The sequence below is a fragment of the Colius striatus genome, chromosome 21, assembly GCF_028858725.1.
Source record: "Colius striatus isolate bColStr4 chromosome 21, bColStr4.1.hap1, whole genome shotgun sequence".
In the NCBI taxonomy this organism is placed as follows: Eukaryota; Metazoa; Chordata; class Aves; order Coliiformes; family Coliidae; genus Colius; species Colius striatus.
In genome coordinates, this window is record NC_084779.1 from 5011521 (window position 1) to 5026415 (window position 14895).

The 14895-nt window shown below is 40.3% G+C and overlaps 1 protein-coding gene across 3 annotated transcripts in view; it reads right to left on the minus strand.

Annotated features, from left to right (window-relative positions):
* Window positions 1-348: 348 nt before the first annotated feature.
* Window positions 349-14895, minus strand: part of PRDM2 (PR/SET domain 2) — a 63815-nt gene continuing 49268 nt past the window's right edge. The window contains exons 9-11 of one of the 3 annotated variants that reach the window (XR_009820210.1): window positions 3545-3680; window positions 2344-2423; window positions 349-2253 (exon numbers count right to left, since the gene is read on the minus strand). Coding sequence is in view for 2 of the 3 variants with exons in the window: in XM_062013077.1 (XP_061869061.1) it covers window positions 3572-3680 (109 nt within the window). In the remaining variant the exon portion in view is untranslated. Of the gene's footprint in view, window positions 2424-3544; window positions 3681-12450; window positions 13598-14895 lie in introns of those variants that run through there. The other 2 variants (XM_062013077.1, XM_062013078.1) reach the window with 2 other exon arrangements.

The following is a 14895-nucleotide window of genomic DNA, read 5'->3' on the forward strand; positions in this document are numbered from 1 at the left end:
AAACTCAGCAGCATCCGTGCCAGAGACTCTGTACTTAACTTACTGTTGCTGGAAGCAGAGTGGGTCTCAGAAGAACCAATTGCTTAAAGCAGGATTTGGGGCTTGTGAGCAGTGAAAATCTATACAGTAAGAGTGATTTTTGACAATGTGCCTAACAAAGCTGCAGTGAGAAAACTCAAGGGTATATCATACTGGTGCTTTAAGTCAGGGCATATTGGAGCTTATCAGCTTCATTAGCACTGGATATTCATTTCTCAAATGATCCAGATGCTGTCCAGACAATTCCTGTTTGAAAGGACAGGGTTTACCATACTAATACTGGATGATGAGAGGAAGGAGACAACGTGGAGAGAAAACAAAAAGAAAGGTAATGTGCAAAAACTAAAGTGAGCCAAACTGATGAGAGAGCTGTGTGTGCACGCCAGCTTCTTTGAGATATACACAAGGCCAGGAAACTTCATTTCTGTGCTATTTGACCAAGATCTACCAAGCTGCCTAGCAGATGTGGATCCTCACTTCTGACTAGTCTTAATGAAAGATGAGAATCTTCCAAGGCTGCTGTGGAAAACATCAGCTTTCGTTTGGAATTGGTACGTCATGTATTTCAAGAGGAAATTATTGCTAGCAAAAAGCTCAAGGTGGGGACAAATCCTAGAGACTCTCCCCTCTAGGAAAGAGAAGGAGCAGCCAGCAATGGCACAAGCTCTCCCCATAAAGCCTGCATTTCAATGGCCTCAGAGTCTTGAACTGGAAGCATCACTTCCAACACGGGAGAGGACGTAGCTTTGTATGGCTCACCTAGTTCTCAGCATCTCAGCCTCCCTCCAAACCACAATTGCACTTAGAAAGTCTCCAACAGGGGTTTATCCAAAAACTCTGTAGCTAGATAGTACAAGATCCTGAAGACCTTTTCTTTCTCTTAAACAACACGTAGCTAAAACATTTTTACGGTGAACAGAACCGATGCTTCTCATTTAAAGCTTTTGTATTCATCTTGAACAACTTGATTTTCACCAAGACTATAAAAAATTAACTGTTCTCAGCAATTTCATACATATATATTAATATATGTCATATATATATATGAAGATATATATAAAATTGATCCTTTTTAAAACTTTTTCAGGGCGGTGGGAAGGAGCATCAACCGGGCACTTGTTTCATCTTAACTAACATGTGCATACACAGATGTGTGCTTATCTGTGTGGAGTGCAAAGACAAGGAGAGGAATAAATTGACTGAAATAAGGGGGAAATAGGGTAATCAACCCCCTTGGCCTCCTCGAAAAATCCCAAACCCAGATGCTATATTAGCAGGGATCCTGCAAAATCTTCTCTTGATGGAAGGAATCCTTCATCTCAGAGGTGGATCTGCAGGGCCTGGAGTAGCAGCCCTGCCAGATGTTCCACCTCTGTGTGATTGTCACCATTTTTGGAGTAAGAGGTAAGAGATCTTTTTGCACTGCTTTTTACCAACTGAACTGTATGCTTCTGCAACTCACCTTTACTGGCTGCCAGCTACCTTCAGGGATGCCCTCTCTGCAGGACCACCGAAAATAAACACACCTGGATTGAGGGTCACAAACACAAGCTCCCTAGTGAAGGGCGAGTGTTGCTTGATACTGCACATGCACATCTGATCCTCTCACTAAATAAAGAACTCTTGACTATAACAAGAGTACCAGACTGGCAAGAAATGTAATGGTGGGTTTTGAGGAATGGATGGTTGTGCCTTTATGTAAGTGCATTTCACAGAAATCACTTAGCAGGTGGCCTACCAAACAAAATGAAAAAGAAATGCAGGTCCTGATGCACTCTGAAAGCAATGGCATCATGCCACTTAAAGCTAATGGTACAAAGTCAAGAGACTGGGGTACCCAAAGATTTCAGATGTGGAAACCTCAGTCAAAACCTCCCGCTGCCTTCCGTGGATTTTTGTGGGCTGCCCAGTTCTTTACCCGTTCGGATGTAAAGCAGAAACTAAAATGATGTAACAGTCTCTTCAGAATTTAATTGCATAGTATGTTAAACCCCTCTGTGTTCTATTAGAAAGAGGAGGCTCATCCAGACCCATCAACCCTCTGAACATGGTTAAGCTGCCTGCAAATGTCTGAACATTTCTCCACGCTATTCCACTGGCTGTTGATGCGTGGCCTCCACGTGTCAGGGCACCCTGTGATCACCCTCTCACCAGCATCCACCGTACATCACTCTCTGGAGAAGGCAGGAGCCCTGCTCTGCTCTCTCTCTCCCTCTGGAATGAAGGACAATATGACAGCAGCACTCCATTGCTTCCAGCAGAAGAAACCACTGTCCTTGTTATCTACTGAGGAACTGGTCTCACCTCATCTGAGAAAAAGCAGGAGAGGATAATGCTTGAGGAGTACTTCACTTGACCTTTTTCCAGTCAAAAGTTCCTAGTACCTGCAAAGACACAGAGAGTTAGTTGCACTTAGAGTCAGCTTTAAGATTAAGTAACTTCCTCATTACACTGAGCTGGATGTAGGACAAGTCATTCAGGGAGTGCTGTGCAGGAAAGACATGCCCCTCATTTAAGTTTTGCTTGGCTTTCCCACAATTAAATGGTCTATGCCACAGTTAGGGATGTTAACATTTCATTAGCAACCACTCCCATTATGCAGGAGGCAGTAAACTTCAGAACTTTACTTTTTCCCAAAATGTGGCTTTTTTAAAAAACATATTTAACAAAGAATACACTTCAGCCTGCAGCAACTTGATTTTGCTGGCACTCACTTTGCTTTAGCCTCACACATGTCAGTATCATGCTCCTTAACCATCACTTCGGTACGAAGGAGATGATTGCCTGCATGTCACAGGTAAGGAAACACAGGAGCAGAAGACAGTGTCTTGTTTAAAGTCCACCAACACAAAATCAATTCAGCTTCACCAATAAGACCAAAGCGGGTCATTCATTTGTCCAAGCTCCTATAGCTTCATTACACCAGTTTATCTCACCACAACCCCAACTAATGTTCTTATATGTTATCAGTTACTACAATTTGCATTGTAATACTGGTCTTTGAGCTTCTGGCATCCAACAAAAGCAGCCAGCCATGAAACACATCCCTAGCACTATTTTATCGACCAGTTAATATTTGTTTAGCATTTACCCATTCAGCCTAAAAGATTTCAAAGCACTTTGCTCACTAAGACAATCAGATACAAACACCACTCTTTCCAAGAGAAATTAGCATCATCTTCAAGCTCCTCACAGGATCCAGAGGAGCAACACCTCAGGTCTTAAAATGAAAGAAAACTCTCCATAGAGCCAACTCTGCCCTAACAGATCCTTTCAAACCAGAGTATATACAATACACATCCCTAGGGATGAGCTTGTCTCTTGTGCTCAATTTAACTGAGAGGCCCCAATTCTGATCTAGCCCTTCTCCTTCTGCTTTTCTTATCAGTGGTCAGTTACAACAGCAATGTCACTGTGCATTTTCAGAGCCTGGGATAGTATCTGTGAAGTGCTCTGCAGCCCTTCCCCACAGAAAGACATGGTGCTGTGGCAGGCATTGCTGTACCTGGGTTGGCTGGACATGCAGGAGAGTCTATTCCTTCAAGAAGTGGGTTGCAGTGCAGTTGGATTTCTTGCCTTGCCTGGTGCTGCTGTTATGCGAGGAGGAGGAAGGACATCTAGAGGCCATGCGGAGCCTGTAACTGTACAAAGAGGCAGAAGAAAACTCATACACAGGCATTTGGGGGGGGGGAAATAAAGCCAACAAAGACATGATTTGAGGCCCTATAGGGGCTTTAGTAGCGACAAGAAAAAAACCCTGCACTCTAACCACACCACAAGTGCCCCACTTCTGAAGGCAAGAGGGCTTTTTTGCCTTGTTTTGAACTTATCCTCTCAGCTTATTTAAGTAGGAAAGAAATAAAAGTCAACTGGAAGCAGTGTTCAGCCTCCCACCAAATGTCCCAGACCCTCTGGGACAGAGATAAATGTCCCAGAGACAAATCCAGTTATCTAAACAACTAGAATCACAGTCCCTTTTCTCAAGACACTCCATATTGGGTTTTAAAATACATATTTATGGGAAAGGAATTGTACTTTACACAAGCACAATCCCACACCTGCCTGCTTTCCCACAGGTCAAAGTCTGCAGTACATTTTTGCCACTAAAGCCCTGGCAGACATGACAATGTCGTTCCACTGAGCACTGCTGCAGTGCCTTTGTTGTAATGAAAACTCATTTTACTACATATTTTAAACTAACTCCAAGAATCTCAAAGTGAAAGCAAAAATCAGAGACTTTAAGTGGCAACATCACATCTCTGTCAGTTGTGATTTCTAGAAGAAAATGAGTCAAAGCAAGGGAAAGAGGAAGGCTTCATCCCTACTGTAAACATACAGCCTCAGCTCAAACATACATCCAAGCTAAACTTTCTTACACTAAAATATTAACAACAACAACAAAATCCCCTCTTTATTTTCAAACTCACCACCTTTTGCTATCCTGCATGTATTTGTAGGTCCCTGGAGTGTGCAGATGCACCCCTGCACCCCCTCACACCCTCCACACATACACACCATTAGTGGTAATCACAAACCTACCTTGTACAATATGCAACTTCATCAAGATTCTAACCAAAAACAAATACTTCTGTTCTCCCAAGAGAATATCTTTAGAAATATACTTTCTTATATAACAACATGTCTAAAAGCTAAAACTTCAGGATTTTGTCCAGGTTATTGATAGAGTTTCATGTAAAGCCTTTAAAGGAGATTCTTTGCCCTTACATCCACATCTCGTAGCGCACCGTTAACTGTAAATTAGACATAAAGAAGTGCAAAATTTTCCATTACAACTGAAAATCAAAACCACAGAAATTTGGAGAAGCAAGCTAGTCAATTATTTCCAAATGAAAACTTGTGGTTAAAATCATCTGCTGAAGTTTTGTTACTGCTGTATGTAAATCATACTCTCCAGCCCTTTGTGAATTTAACACTGAAGCATCCATCTAGTGGGTAAGAACCAGAAAGTGGTAATGGGGAAGTCAACAAAAGTCAGATTTTGTTGTCCCATATAAGGATTGTTACCAAGGGAAACAGCAGAATATCTGAGATAGGTTTAATCTGTTTGACTTTGGTTCTTTACTAAAGCCAGAAGAGAGAAATTTAAGGGTTTTTTTACTCAGAGTGTTTCCATTTAAGTAATACTTACTGTGAAGAAATAAATTGACTTCTAGAAGTTCTTCTATAATCAGTAACATTTGTGTTTTATTCTATGCAATGAGGCAATGCCTAGATCATGTGGGAAACACTTCATTTAAAAAAAAACCCCAAAAGCCTCAAATCCAAAGAGACAAAGTATCTGAGAATGTGCTTTTCCAAATGCACACCCCCAGAAACATAATGCTAAAGGGGTTTTCCTTCCCCTGAATTTCAGGTAGCTTTAAAGCTAGGGGATCATTGGCTTATTATTTGGAAGTTGAGGATTAGAGGAACAAGAGAAAAGGGATTGTTTTTCTAGATTGGAGGTCTTAAGGGCGTCCTTACTGTTGGCTTTCCCTTCTCACTTCAGCTGTACAGTGAAACCCCACAGTGAAGCACAGCAGTGACATCCACTCTCCCAAAGCAGCTGGGGAATCAGTGCCCTCCTCTGTACTGATATGAAACTGAAGTGGATTGATAAATCCATTTTCAAAGAGCCAGGGATGTCTGGAGATGTTTGAGGAGTAATTCCCTGGGTTTGCAAGGCAACCTAATCTCAGAGGGGGAGGGGAGCTGAAATACCCCCGTCACATGTAGGAACAGTTCTTGAGATCGCTATTTATGGCACTGTCACTTTGCACCTGCTTGCACAATCACTCGTGCTGGGGCAACTGGAGACAGGCAAAAGAAAAGGACTTGCCCTGCACACCCAAACTTGGGACAGGCAAAGCACTCAATTTGGTGAGACTTGCTACCGTAAAAATCCACCAAATCCCTGGTCTTAGTCTTCCATCCTTGGATCTGAAAGTGTTTTGCAGTATGAGTCAGTACCATAATCCCCATTTTTCAGATGCAGAACTGACTCAGAAGGAAAGTGATTTGCCAAGGTCACCCAGAAAATCTGCAGGCTTAAAGCAGAGGCAGGAACAGAGGCAACAGTTCCTCTATCCCACTGTACTACTGCTCCCAAGTGAAACTATCTCCTGAATACTTCAGAGGTTTCACTTCATTTGTCTAAACCAAATCCTTACTTCCATGTACCTTCCTAAGCCACTGAGCCACGAGATGAGCAGTGCACATGAGCCAGGCAGCTGCTAACAGGTACACATCCTGTCCTCAGACATTCTCCAAATAGATTTGGCATTTTTAATGCAAATTACCCTGTTTCCTACCACACTCATACAATTAACATCCTTCCAAGTTGCTAGCTTAGCTCACTAGAAACGTCCCAGAAAAATAAGCCATGTTACCTGTGGGAATGAAGAATGGAATGATCTGCTATGGTTGGTGCTGACACCAGGTTAAAATCAGTGAATAGAGCAAAGCATGTGATCAAACATTCAGGTAATTCAGGTTCATATGTACTACCTCAATGGAAGTGCAGGGCTTACATTTCTATGCTCCTGATCTAAAAACCAAAAATCCCAACAAAGCCATCCTACAGTCCAAAATTTCAGACACACACACACACTCCAACATATCTCCTAACAAGAGATATCAGGGACATTGCTATCAAAAGTGCTTCCCACTCATAAATAAACCCATGTTTAACCTGATGCAGCCTTCTAAACCTTCTAAAATCATTGGCTGCCTGGGAAAAGAGAGAAAGAGGTGTGGATGTTTAAGCCTCAATGTTTGGCTTGGCAGAATTAGGCTGGGTAATTTTACAAGCCAGAAGGCAAGCAAGGGAAGTTCAAGGCATGGAAAAAAAAAAGAGCTATCTGCTCTCAGTGAGAACTAAACCGTGGCATTGCTAACCTAACTGGCATGTACTCTCTTGCACCAGCATATTGCTTAATGGGAAAGCAAATACACGAAACAAGGGCTTGGATAAACATCAGGCACCACTACATGAAAGGTTTAGGAAATTATCATTATTCTTGAAGTGAAATAAAATATCGAAGAGGACAAAGTGTGGGTAAGACTTTTGTTGAGGGGTTGTCTGTCTTTTCTGCAGAAGAGTCTCACCTCTGTGTACAAAAAAAGAGGGAGCAGCAGAAAGCAAAAGGGATCTCCATGTGCTGTACTGCAGCTATTTCAAGACTTACATGTGTTTATTTATGAGAGTGATGAAAAAGCTGGAACAGGTCAGGATTTTATCTTGCAATCACGTGATGCTAAAGGACATAACATGAATATTACCATTTTATGGTTGGGCCTTTCATGAACCCAAACTGGAAAAACCTGTTACTGAGATACTTTGCATTCTCAGCTTTCCAGAAGATACCTCACAGCACTCTCTAACCACAGTGGTTCAAAGAACTCAGTGACTTTACAGTAGTCTTGCTCCTCCACAGCAACTCTAAAATTGTTTCATGCACGTGCTCTAGACTTCAAGCTTCTTCATTGTAAAATCCTGCTTCAGACCATTGCTAACTTCAGGTGATGAAAACCAAACTGAGCTTGAGACTCAATGCCTATGACTGACCTGGAAGACTGTCTAAAATGAATACCTCAATACCATTTTACTTCAACATCACTAGATATTCAAAAGCAACTAGTGACCTAAAGAAGCCATGTTAAAGGGACTGAGCTCTGAGGATGGCTACTAAGCTCTTCTGTGAAATCCATCTCCTCAATGGTACTTCAAGTTGATCTCAAATAAATTATTAATCACTTCAAGACATCTTGGTTGAGGTCTATAATTTTGGATGAACAGCATCACATCAGCAATGTATCATCCTGCACTTTTAAAGAAGCCCAGAGCACTGTGCAAGCCAAAAGGTGAAGAACGTTGAATTAAAAATCACACTCAAAACACATCTTCTACACTGTCAAGTAATCTAATCTGACAATTTCCCTAAGAGTCTGTATCTACAACACCACATTTGTGACAGAGAAAAAGAATACACATACACTTCAATAAACAATAGAGAAGACTGTAGTTGACTTTTATTTCTCTTTATAGAGAAATGGTTACTCCGAATGATCACTGAAGGCTAGCAGAACTATGATGACCTCTCAGTCCTGCACATCTCATTACATAAAGAAACCACTAAACAAAATGTGCTTCTGAGTAAAAAAAGACAGATGTGTGAAAGCTTTTGCCATAATGAATGGGGAATACAACTCCAGTCAGGCTCCAGGGACAGAGTGTTCAGCTCTTGAAAGCAGCTCAATGATAGAAACATTCATTATTTCTCATCATCCTACCTCCTTTCACACTGCCATGTGCAGCAGAAATCACAGTATCTACATAAAATGCTCAATAAATTCTACCATGAAGTCACAGTTGGAACATAACTGCAACACAGCCATCATCTGCAGGAGACAATGAGTTTGCTCACTCTGCCTGAAAAAAACAAGTACCTTTACTGCAGGCATTTCACTTTGATGAGCAGCACTGCCTTAACTGCACCCAGCCTAGATATGACTCTTCTTTTTGGACTGACACAGGGCACTGTGAGTAGTGCAAGTCTCACTGCTGCCAGGCAGCACACCCCCAGCATGTAACACCACCTTACATCACCCAGACTGAATGCTGAGCCTGTTCCTGACAAAACGGACCATCACTCGCTGAATAACTAACGCTGTTTCTCACACGCCTTTGGCAGTTTCTGGGAGGGAGGACCTTCACCCAAACCATGACTCAGAGACCCTGTTTGGCTTTTGAAACATAAAAGTCTTACAAAAACATAAGCAGAGATACATACAAAGAAAGTGTGTGTTGCTGATTACTGTACTATGTTCCACAAACCACTGAGCATTGAATAAATTAGGAACACAAAGCAGACACCTCTACCTCAAAGCCTGCTCAAGCTTCCCTTTGAGTTTCAGTTCTGCTGCCTTGCATCTGAAGAAAAAACCCAAAGCAGTATTTCAATACTCTTTTTCAAATGCATGCTTTCAAGAGTATGCTCTCCCAGAAGCCTTTTGAAAGACTGAGAGAAGTAAACATGCAAGATCAGCAAAATGAGAATGCAAAGCCATGAAGTATGCAGGGAAGCAGCACTCAAGAGTGACTCAATAGCAATAAGCTTTCCTGTCAACTAAGGAAGAGGTTTAAAAGTTGCTAGTGGAGACTGTTATCCAGAGACAGGACTCCAATCTTCTGCTCCTTTCACAGCTCTGCCAGTGGTGTCATATTTGACATCAGATGCTTTACACCAATGGCTTCCTTTCTCACTCTTGGGCTAATAATCTATTTGTTCTTTATTCCTAAATGTTTTCTAAGACACTTCTTTCAAGTAGCCTTTCAGTCTCAGGCCACTAGATATTAGGTAACTGTCCATCCACTAAGTTTAGATCAAGAAAACCACTTTAGAAACTCATTCAGATTCTTGTGGCTGTAATGGAGCCCCCACCAAACTGCTGTAAGGTTTGTGCATCCAACTGTTGAGTGCTTCTCAAAACTCCACCTATGGCTTAAAAACACCCTACACAGGGTGGTATTAATTCTACAAGTATTAATATTCTAAATATTGTTCTATATTGCTATCCAAGTATCTTCAGCTAGTAGTAAGAAGCTTCATGCCAGTCCATTCTTCACCAGTTGAATACAACAGAAGATGTGGAAGTTTACCTTTCTTGTAATTCACTTACCACAAAAGCTCAGATCCAAACCAGCACACACTTGTTCAGAATCTATCCTTTAGCTCACTTGCATCATGAATACAAGAAAATCAAGTGACTCATGCAGATCCCACATTCAGTAAATAAAAGGTGAAGCTCACATATTAGTTCTAAGTTCTCTTTGTAAGATGGTTCACAAGTTATTGGTCTGTCAGAGGCTATCACTTGCAACTCAGCTTCTTAGCAGAGTTTGACTCCAGTCAAAGATGGAAGTGGCCCCATAAATTTGGAAATGAAGTCACAACCCTCAGTAAGTGAAGGGGATGCAGTTCATTTCTACACTCAGAACTGAAAATTTACACCTGAGATTCCCAGGTTCTAGTTTGCTCTGACACCTCCAAAAAGACAACCATCAGGAGCCTGAAATGAAAGGCTCACACTGCAAAACGCCAACAAAATGCTGTACCAGAGACACACTAGCTTCCATCAGCTCCAGGCATGGTCAAGGAGCTTGCAGAGCAAGGCAGGAAGCATTGTGTGCATTGTGTGCTGACTGCATCACCTGCACTGTGTAGCAATGGCTAGCGCTGAACACACGCAGGACCTTTGCTGATACAAGTTGGTTTTATCTCCTTCAAGCAAGGTGGATAAAGCGTGGAAAAACAAAGGCAAGGGATTAGCTCTCCCATCTCCATCCACACTTGAGCATTAGTGTTTTTATTGTACTGACACTGCACTTGATCCCGACCAGCATGTCAGTTAAGTCTCTGTAAACAGGACAAGTTTAATTGTTTTCATGGCCTGTTTGGATGCATTTCAAGCAATGTCAGCACTTTGTGGGCACTGGTACAGCTTTATTGTTGCCTTCAGATCATAAAGGAGCAGTTATAAACACCACAGACATTCAATTATGCAGATGAGATGCAACTGTAAAAGTAACTACAAAAGCTGTGCATTTCCTATCTCAGATGAGTTGTCTATTTAGGAATGAAACTCCTTCCTTGATTAGCTCTCATTTTGGAATACAGATCTCCATCAGACAGCACATCACTTGAAAATTACTGTGTACAAGCCTCTGTGAACATCTCAGCGTGGCAACATCCTTGGGACACAACAGGGTTTAATATCACAGCAGAGAAACAATAAAGACAATGACAACAGGATTTCTGCCATAACGTTAAGGAACGAGAGAAAGAAGCTGGTTTGCTCATGACCAGTTCACTGCTGAACATCTCTAATAAATCCTTGCAAGGTGATCAAAATACTGAGACTGCTCAAGAGCAAACACTAATCAGTATTTAATTTGTCAGTAACAGAAGAACAGATGTGAAGTGACTGGTTAAGGACAAGTTTATGTCCCACCCTCAGTAACTTCAAAACTATGGGAGAGCTTTTACTATTTTTCTGGTATAATTCTTACAGATTATGCACATACAAGTCTGGGTATGCAAAACAAAATGTTTTTGCTTCAGTAAACGTAGTAAAACTTAATCAATTCTAAAAGGCTTCACTGTGGCTGTCCTGCCACCTCATTGATGTAACTGCTGCTCTAAGGTAGGTAGAATTCATCTCTTTACTCATGCTGCAACTATCCAACTGCACTTTATGTTATCACAGTGCAGATGTGCCTGCAAAAACCCTCCATGAACAAGGTGAGAACTTCTGTATCACATACTAGTCTCTACCAGTTCAAAATTCAGACAAAGCATTGTTATGGAGATGGGAATGTGTTTAAGGAAAGACATATCACATGTGCAAATAAAGAGGGAGCACTTGCCAAAGAATCTTACTCAAACAGAGGTATTAGCTTGAATAGACAACTACATAAAATACCAACTCACTACTGGGTTAGCAGTGAATATGCTAAGAACTTGGTTACTCTAATAACTGTCTTAATGATGTTACATTATTCCACCCAACTGCCACACCAGTATGGACACACACTCCCACCTCAGCTCCCCTGCAGGAGACAGAACCCACATCTGGGTGGTGGAACACAACATTCCAAAACTCTGAACCAAACCTCTTTACATTTATTTTTTTTAATTAAAACTCTTTGACAAGTTTCAAGCATATAAAAATAGAACATTCTAGTAAAAGTTAAAATGCTGTGTGTGTGACTTTGTGAGTTTGATTTATTAGCTGCATCCACAATTAAAACCCGAAAAGCTGAGACTAACTCCAAAGTGCCCATTTGATACACATTGGTTTCAGTGAACTGGGTGTAGACAACTAAAGGATGCAAGCACACTTAATTCCTTCTAGATGTACATTGTTTCCTTTCTCCTGGTACATCTGGTTTCCATACAAAAGGCAAGTTTCCCACAAGTTTTGAAAAAGTTTACTTTATTGGTTACAGTTATATAAAATGTGTTGTGATAGTTCATCTAGTTGGTCATTAAGTGCTTGCAACACCACAGAGACGTCTTTAATACATCTGTAACTTACATGCTGGAGGAGAAAAAACCCTCTTCAGTTGCTTACCTGCATTTACAGTATCTTCAGCAAGGCTACAACGTTCAAAAGCAACGACAACCCCACTTTTATGTCAAATTGTAAATTTTAATGTTTTCATTATAATAGTCTTTATATCACTCTCCAATAGAAGAAACAACATAAACTAACAGCAAACTTTAATACAGGAACATGCTCCAAGATTAACAACCCAAAAATGGAAACAAAATGAAATTAATGTAAAATGTAAAATCACATATAGTACAATTGAAGTGTCCAAAACAATTTAAATAATTTTAAATATTTTATTTGTTTTTTTTTTTAAACTTGCTACAAATGCTTTGTACAATATTTCAACATAAAGTCCCCATAACAGAAATGTAACAAAATGGGAATGATAGTGAAAGTGAAAGTGGCATAAATTCACCAAACAAGTATTAAACTACAAATTTTAAGAGGTAGATTACTTTTTTAAGTCAAGAACAAAACAAAAAAAAAAAGGGGTGGCTGTAGAAAGAAACTAGTCACTTTCCATCCATTCTGGCATCAATCTTGAAAGCTCTATGAACACATGACAAAGGGTATTCCCATAAAAAGCTGTTACCAACAACAGATCAGTTTGTTGTCTTAAGTTATTAGATAGAGGTGTACAACCTTTTAGAGTAATTATATATTTAACTTTCAAAATATACAGGTATGTAGTCCTGGTCTAGCCTTCTTATTGATAAAAAGATACACTGCATTCATTATATATATGGTATTTAGAAATCACTATTGGTATTTCATTGCTATATAAAGTTTCATTTGCATGTATAAATAGGAATTTGGAAAATTCATACAACATCCAAATCAGGCTCTTTTTTTCCCCCATTATATGCTGGACACATCTAAAAGACTCAGAAAGTGAGGTGAGGAGAAAAGGGAATTCTGTCGTGCTAGGTTGGCCTCTACTGATTCATTTAGACAAAAGGCTTTAAGAGAGTTAATACATGACGAAAAAAAACCCCTTTGAGTGCAGCAACATGTTGTCGTCCCTGAATCTACACTGAATTATTGACAAAATTAAGGAACCTGCTTTGCCATATATACAACTGAACTGCCCGTGTGCCACTCCTGAAGGTCCGGACAAAACCAGGATCTAAGCAAGCACAGAGGAAAAGATTTGGTTTAGTTAATCCTTGTTTTAATAGTACCCTTCTCTTTTATCTGAATCATCCTGTAGCCCAGCATGTGTGGCAGGCACAAAATAAGAAAATCTATGCCTGACACTGAGTGTTAGCAAGAAGCCCGCAGGCAGTTTTATGATTGTGAGTCAGCTTCAGCTGGTTTCGCAAGCTCGGTGGATTTCACATCCATTGTCGTAGTGCTTATCCTAAGTGGAGCATGCAACAGCTCTACCATGGCATTAAGGGATTTTGTTTGGTTTGGTTTGTTTTGTTTTTACGGGAGATTCCTAGAAAATAAAAACAAACAAAAACTGAAGATAAATGACAAAACAAACGCTTTGTGAACCGAGTATGTTTACACAGAAAAACTGAAAGGTGAAGAACAAATGTGGAGACAAATATTACATGAAGCAAGTCTTGAAAAAGTATTAAGATTTCCTAGGGGGGAAAAAAAACCCCAAACCAAAACCCAACAGTGCCTACATAGTGTAGAATCAAAGTTAGCCTCTGCTGACACTAGAGGATGAAGGCAAAAAAAAAATCTTCATCCTATATACTTGATGTAAAAAAGCTGACTAGACAATCTACATTTATGAGCATTATTTCAGAAACAGAACAGAATTCTTCTAGCAGAACTATTCATTAAACCAGGAAAGACTGCAAGCTGCCAAAGTAAACTAACAGTATTTGAGACAGTCAAGAGAATCTTACCCTTAGGTAAATTGTTATTTGCCCCAAATACTATTGAACAATTTCCACATGCACAGATTTCCAAGTACTCCGTTGTCTTGCTTAAGGTCAAATGATTAATTTAGATGGCAAGATGTGTCATTCTGGCTTCAAATTCTACTGATCTGTTCCGGCATCGTGTAAAATACAGTTTCACACTTAACACTAAGAGAGCAGCTGATGAGAATTAAATAACATGAAGATGTCTATGTCCCAAGAGAACAGGCCTGGCAGACATTTCTTGTTCCTTTAAGGCATTTTTTTTTACAGCATTAGTCGCCAAATTCCAGTAACATTTTTCTGCTTCAACACATCCTACTTTGGGAATTGACTATTTTAAGTCACATTGCCCTCTAGCACTTAGAAATAATCCTGTTCTATCAAACTTTTGCAAAGTATTTCCTCAGTATTTTCACCTAGGAGGTCTTCACCCTAAAGACACACAAGCTGCAAACAGATTGGATTTTGACACTTCTTGACAAATTCTGCCGGGAAAAACTTGTTCTGAAGGAAGTTGCCAGTTCCTCTCCCTCCTCCACTATCAATTACTTGATAAAAAAAATACTATCTTCAGCCATGGATCTGGTGTTAATCACAGCCCTGCACTACAATTAGCAAAACCAAAAGAACTCTGAATTACCAGTGAGCTTTGTGAAATCAGATACCCGTTTCCAATAATAACAGGGCAGGAGCAATGCTAACAAAAATCATAAACACTCTGCAAAATACCCCTTTGATTTGAGAGACTACATGAAGATGTCAGTCGGGACTCAGGGAGGTAGATTAAGATTTCTTTATTGAAGTATTACCCTTTCATGTGATTAAAAAGCTGCTTCTCAAAAAGGAATAGAACTTT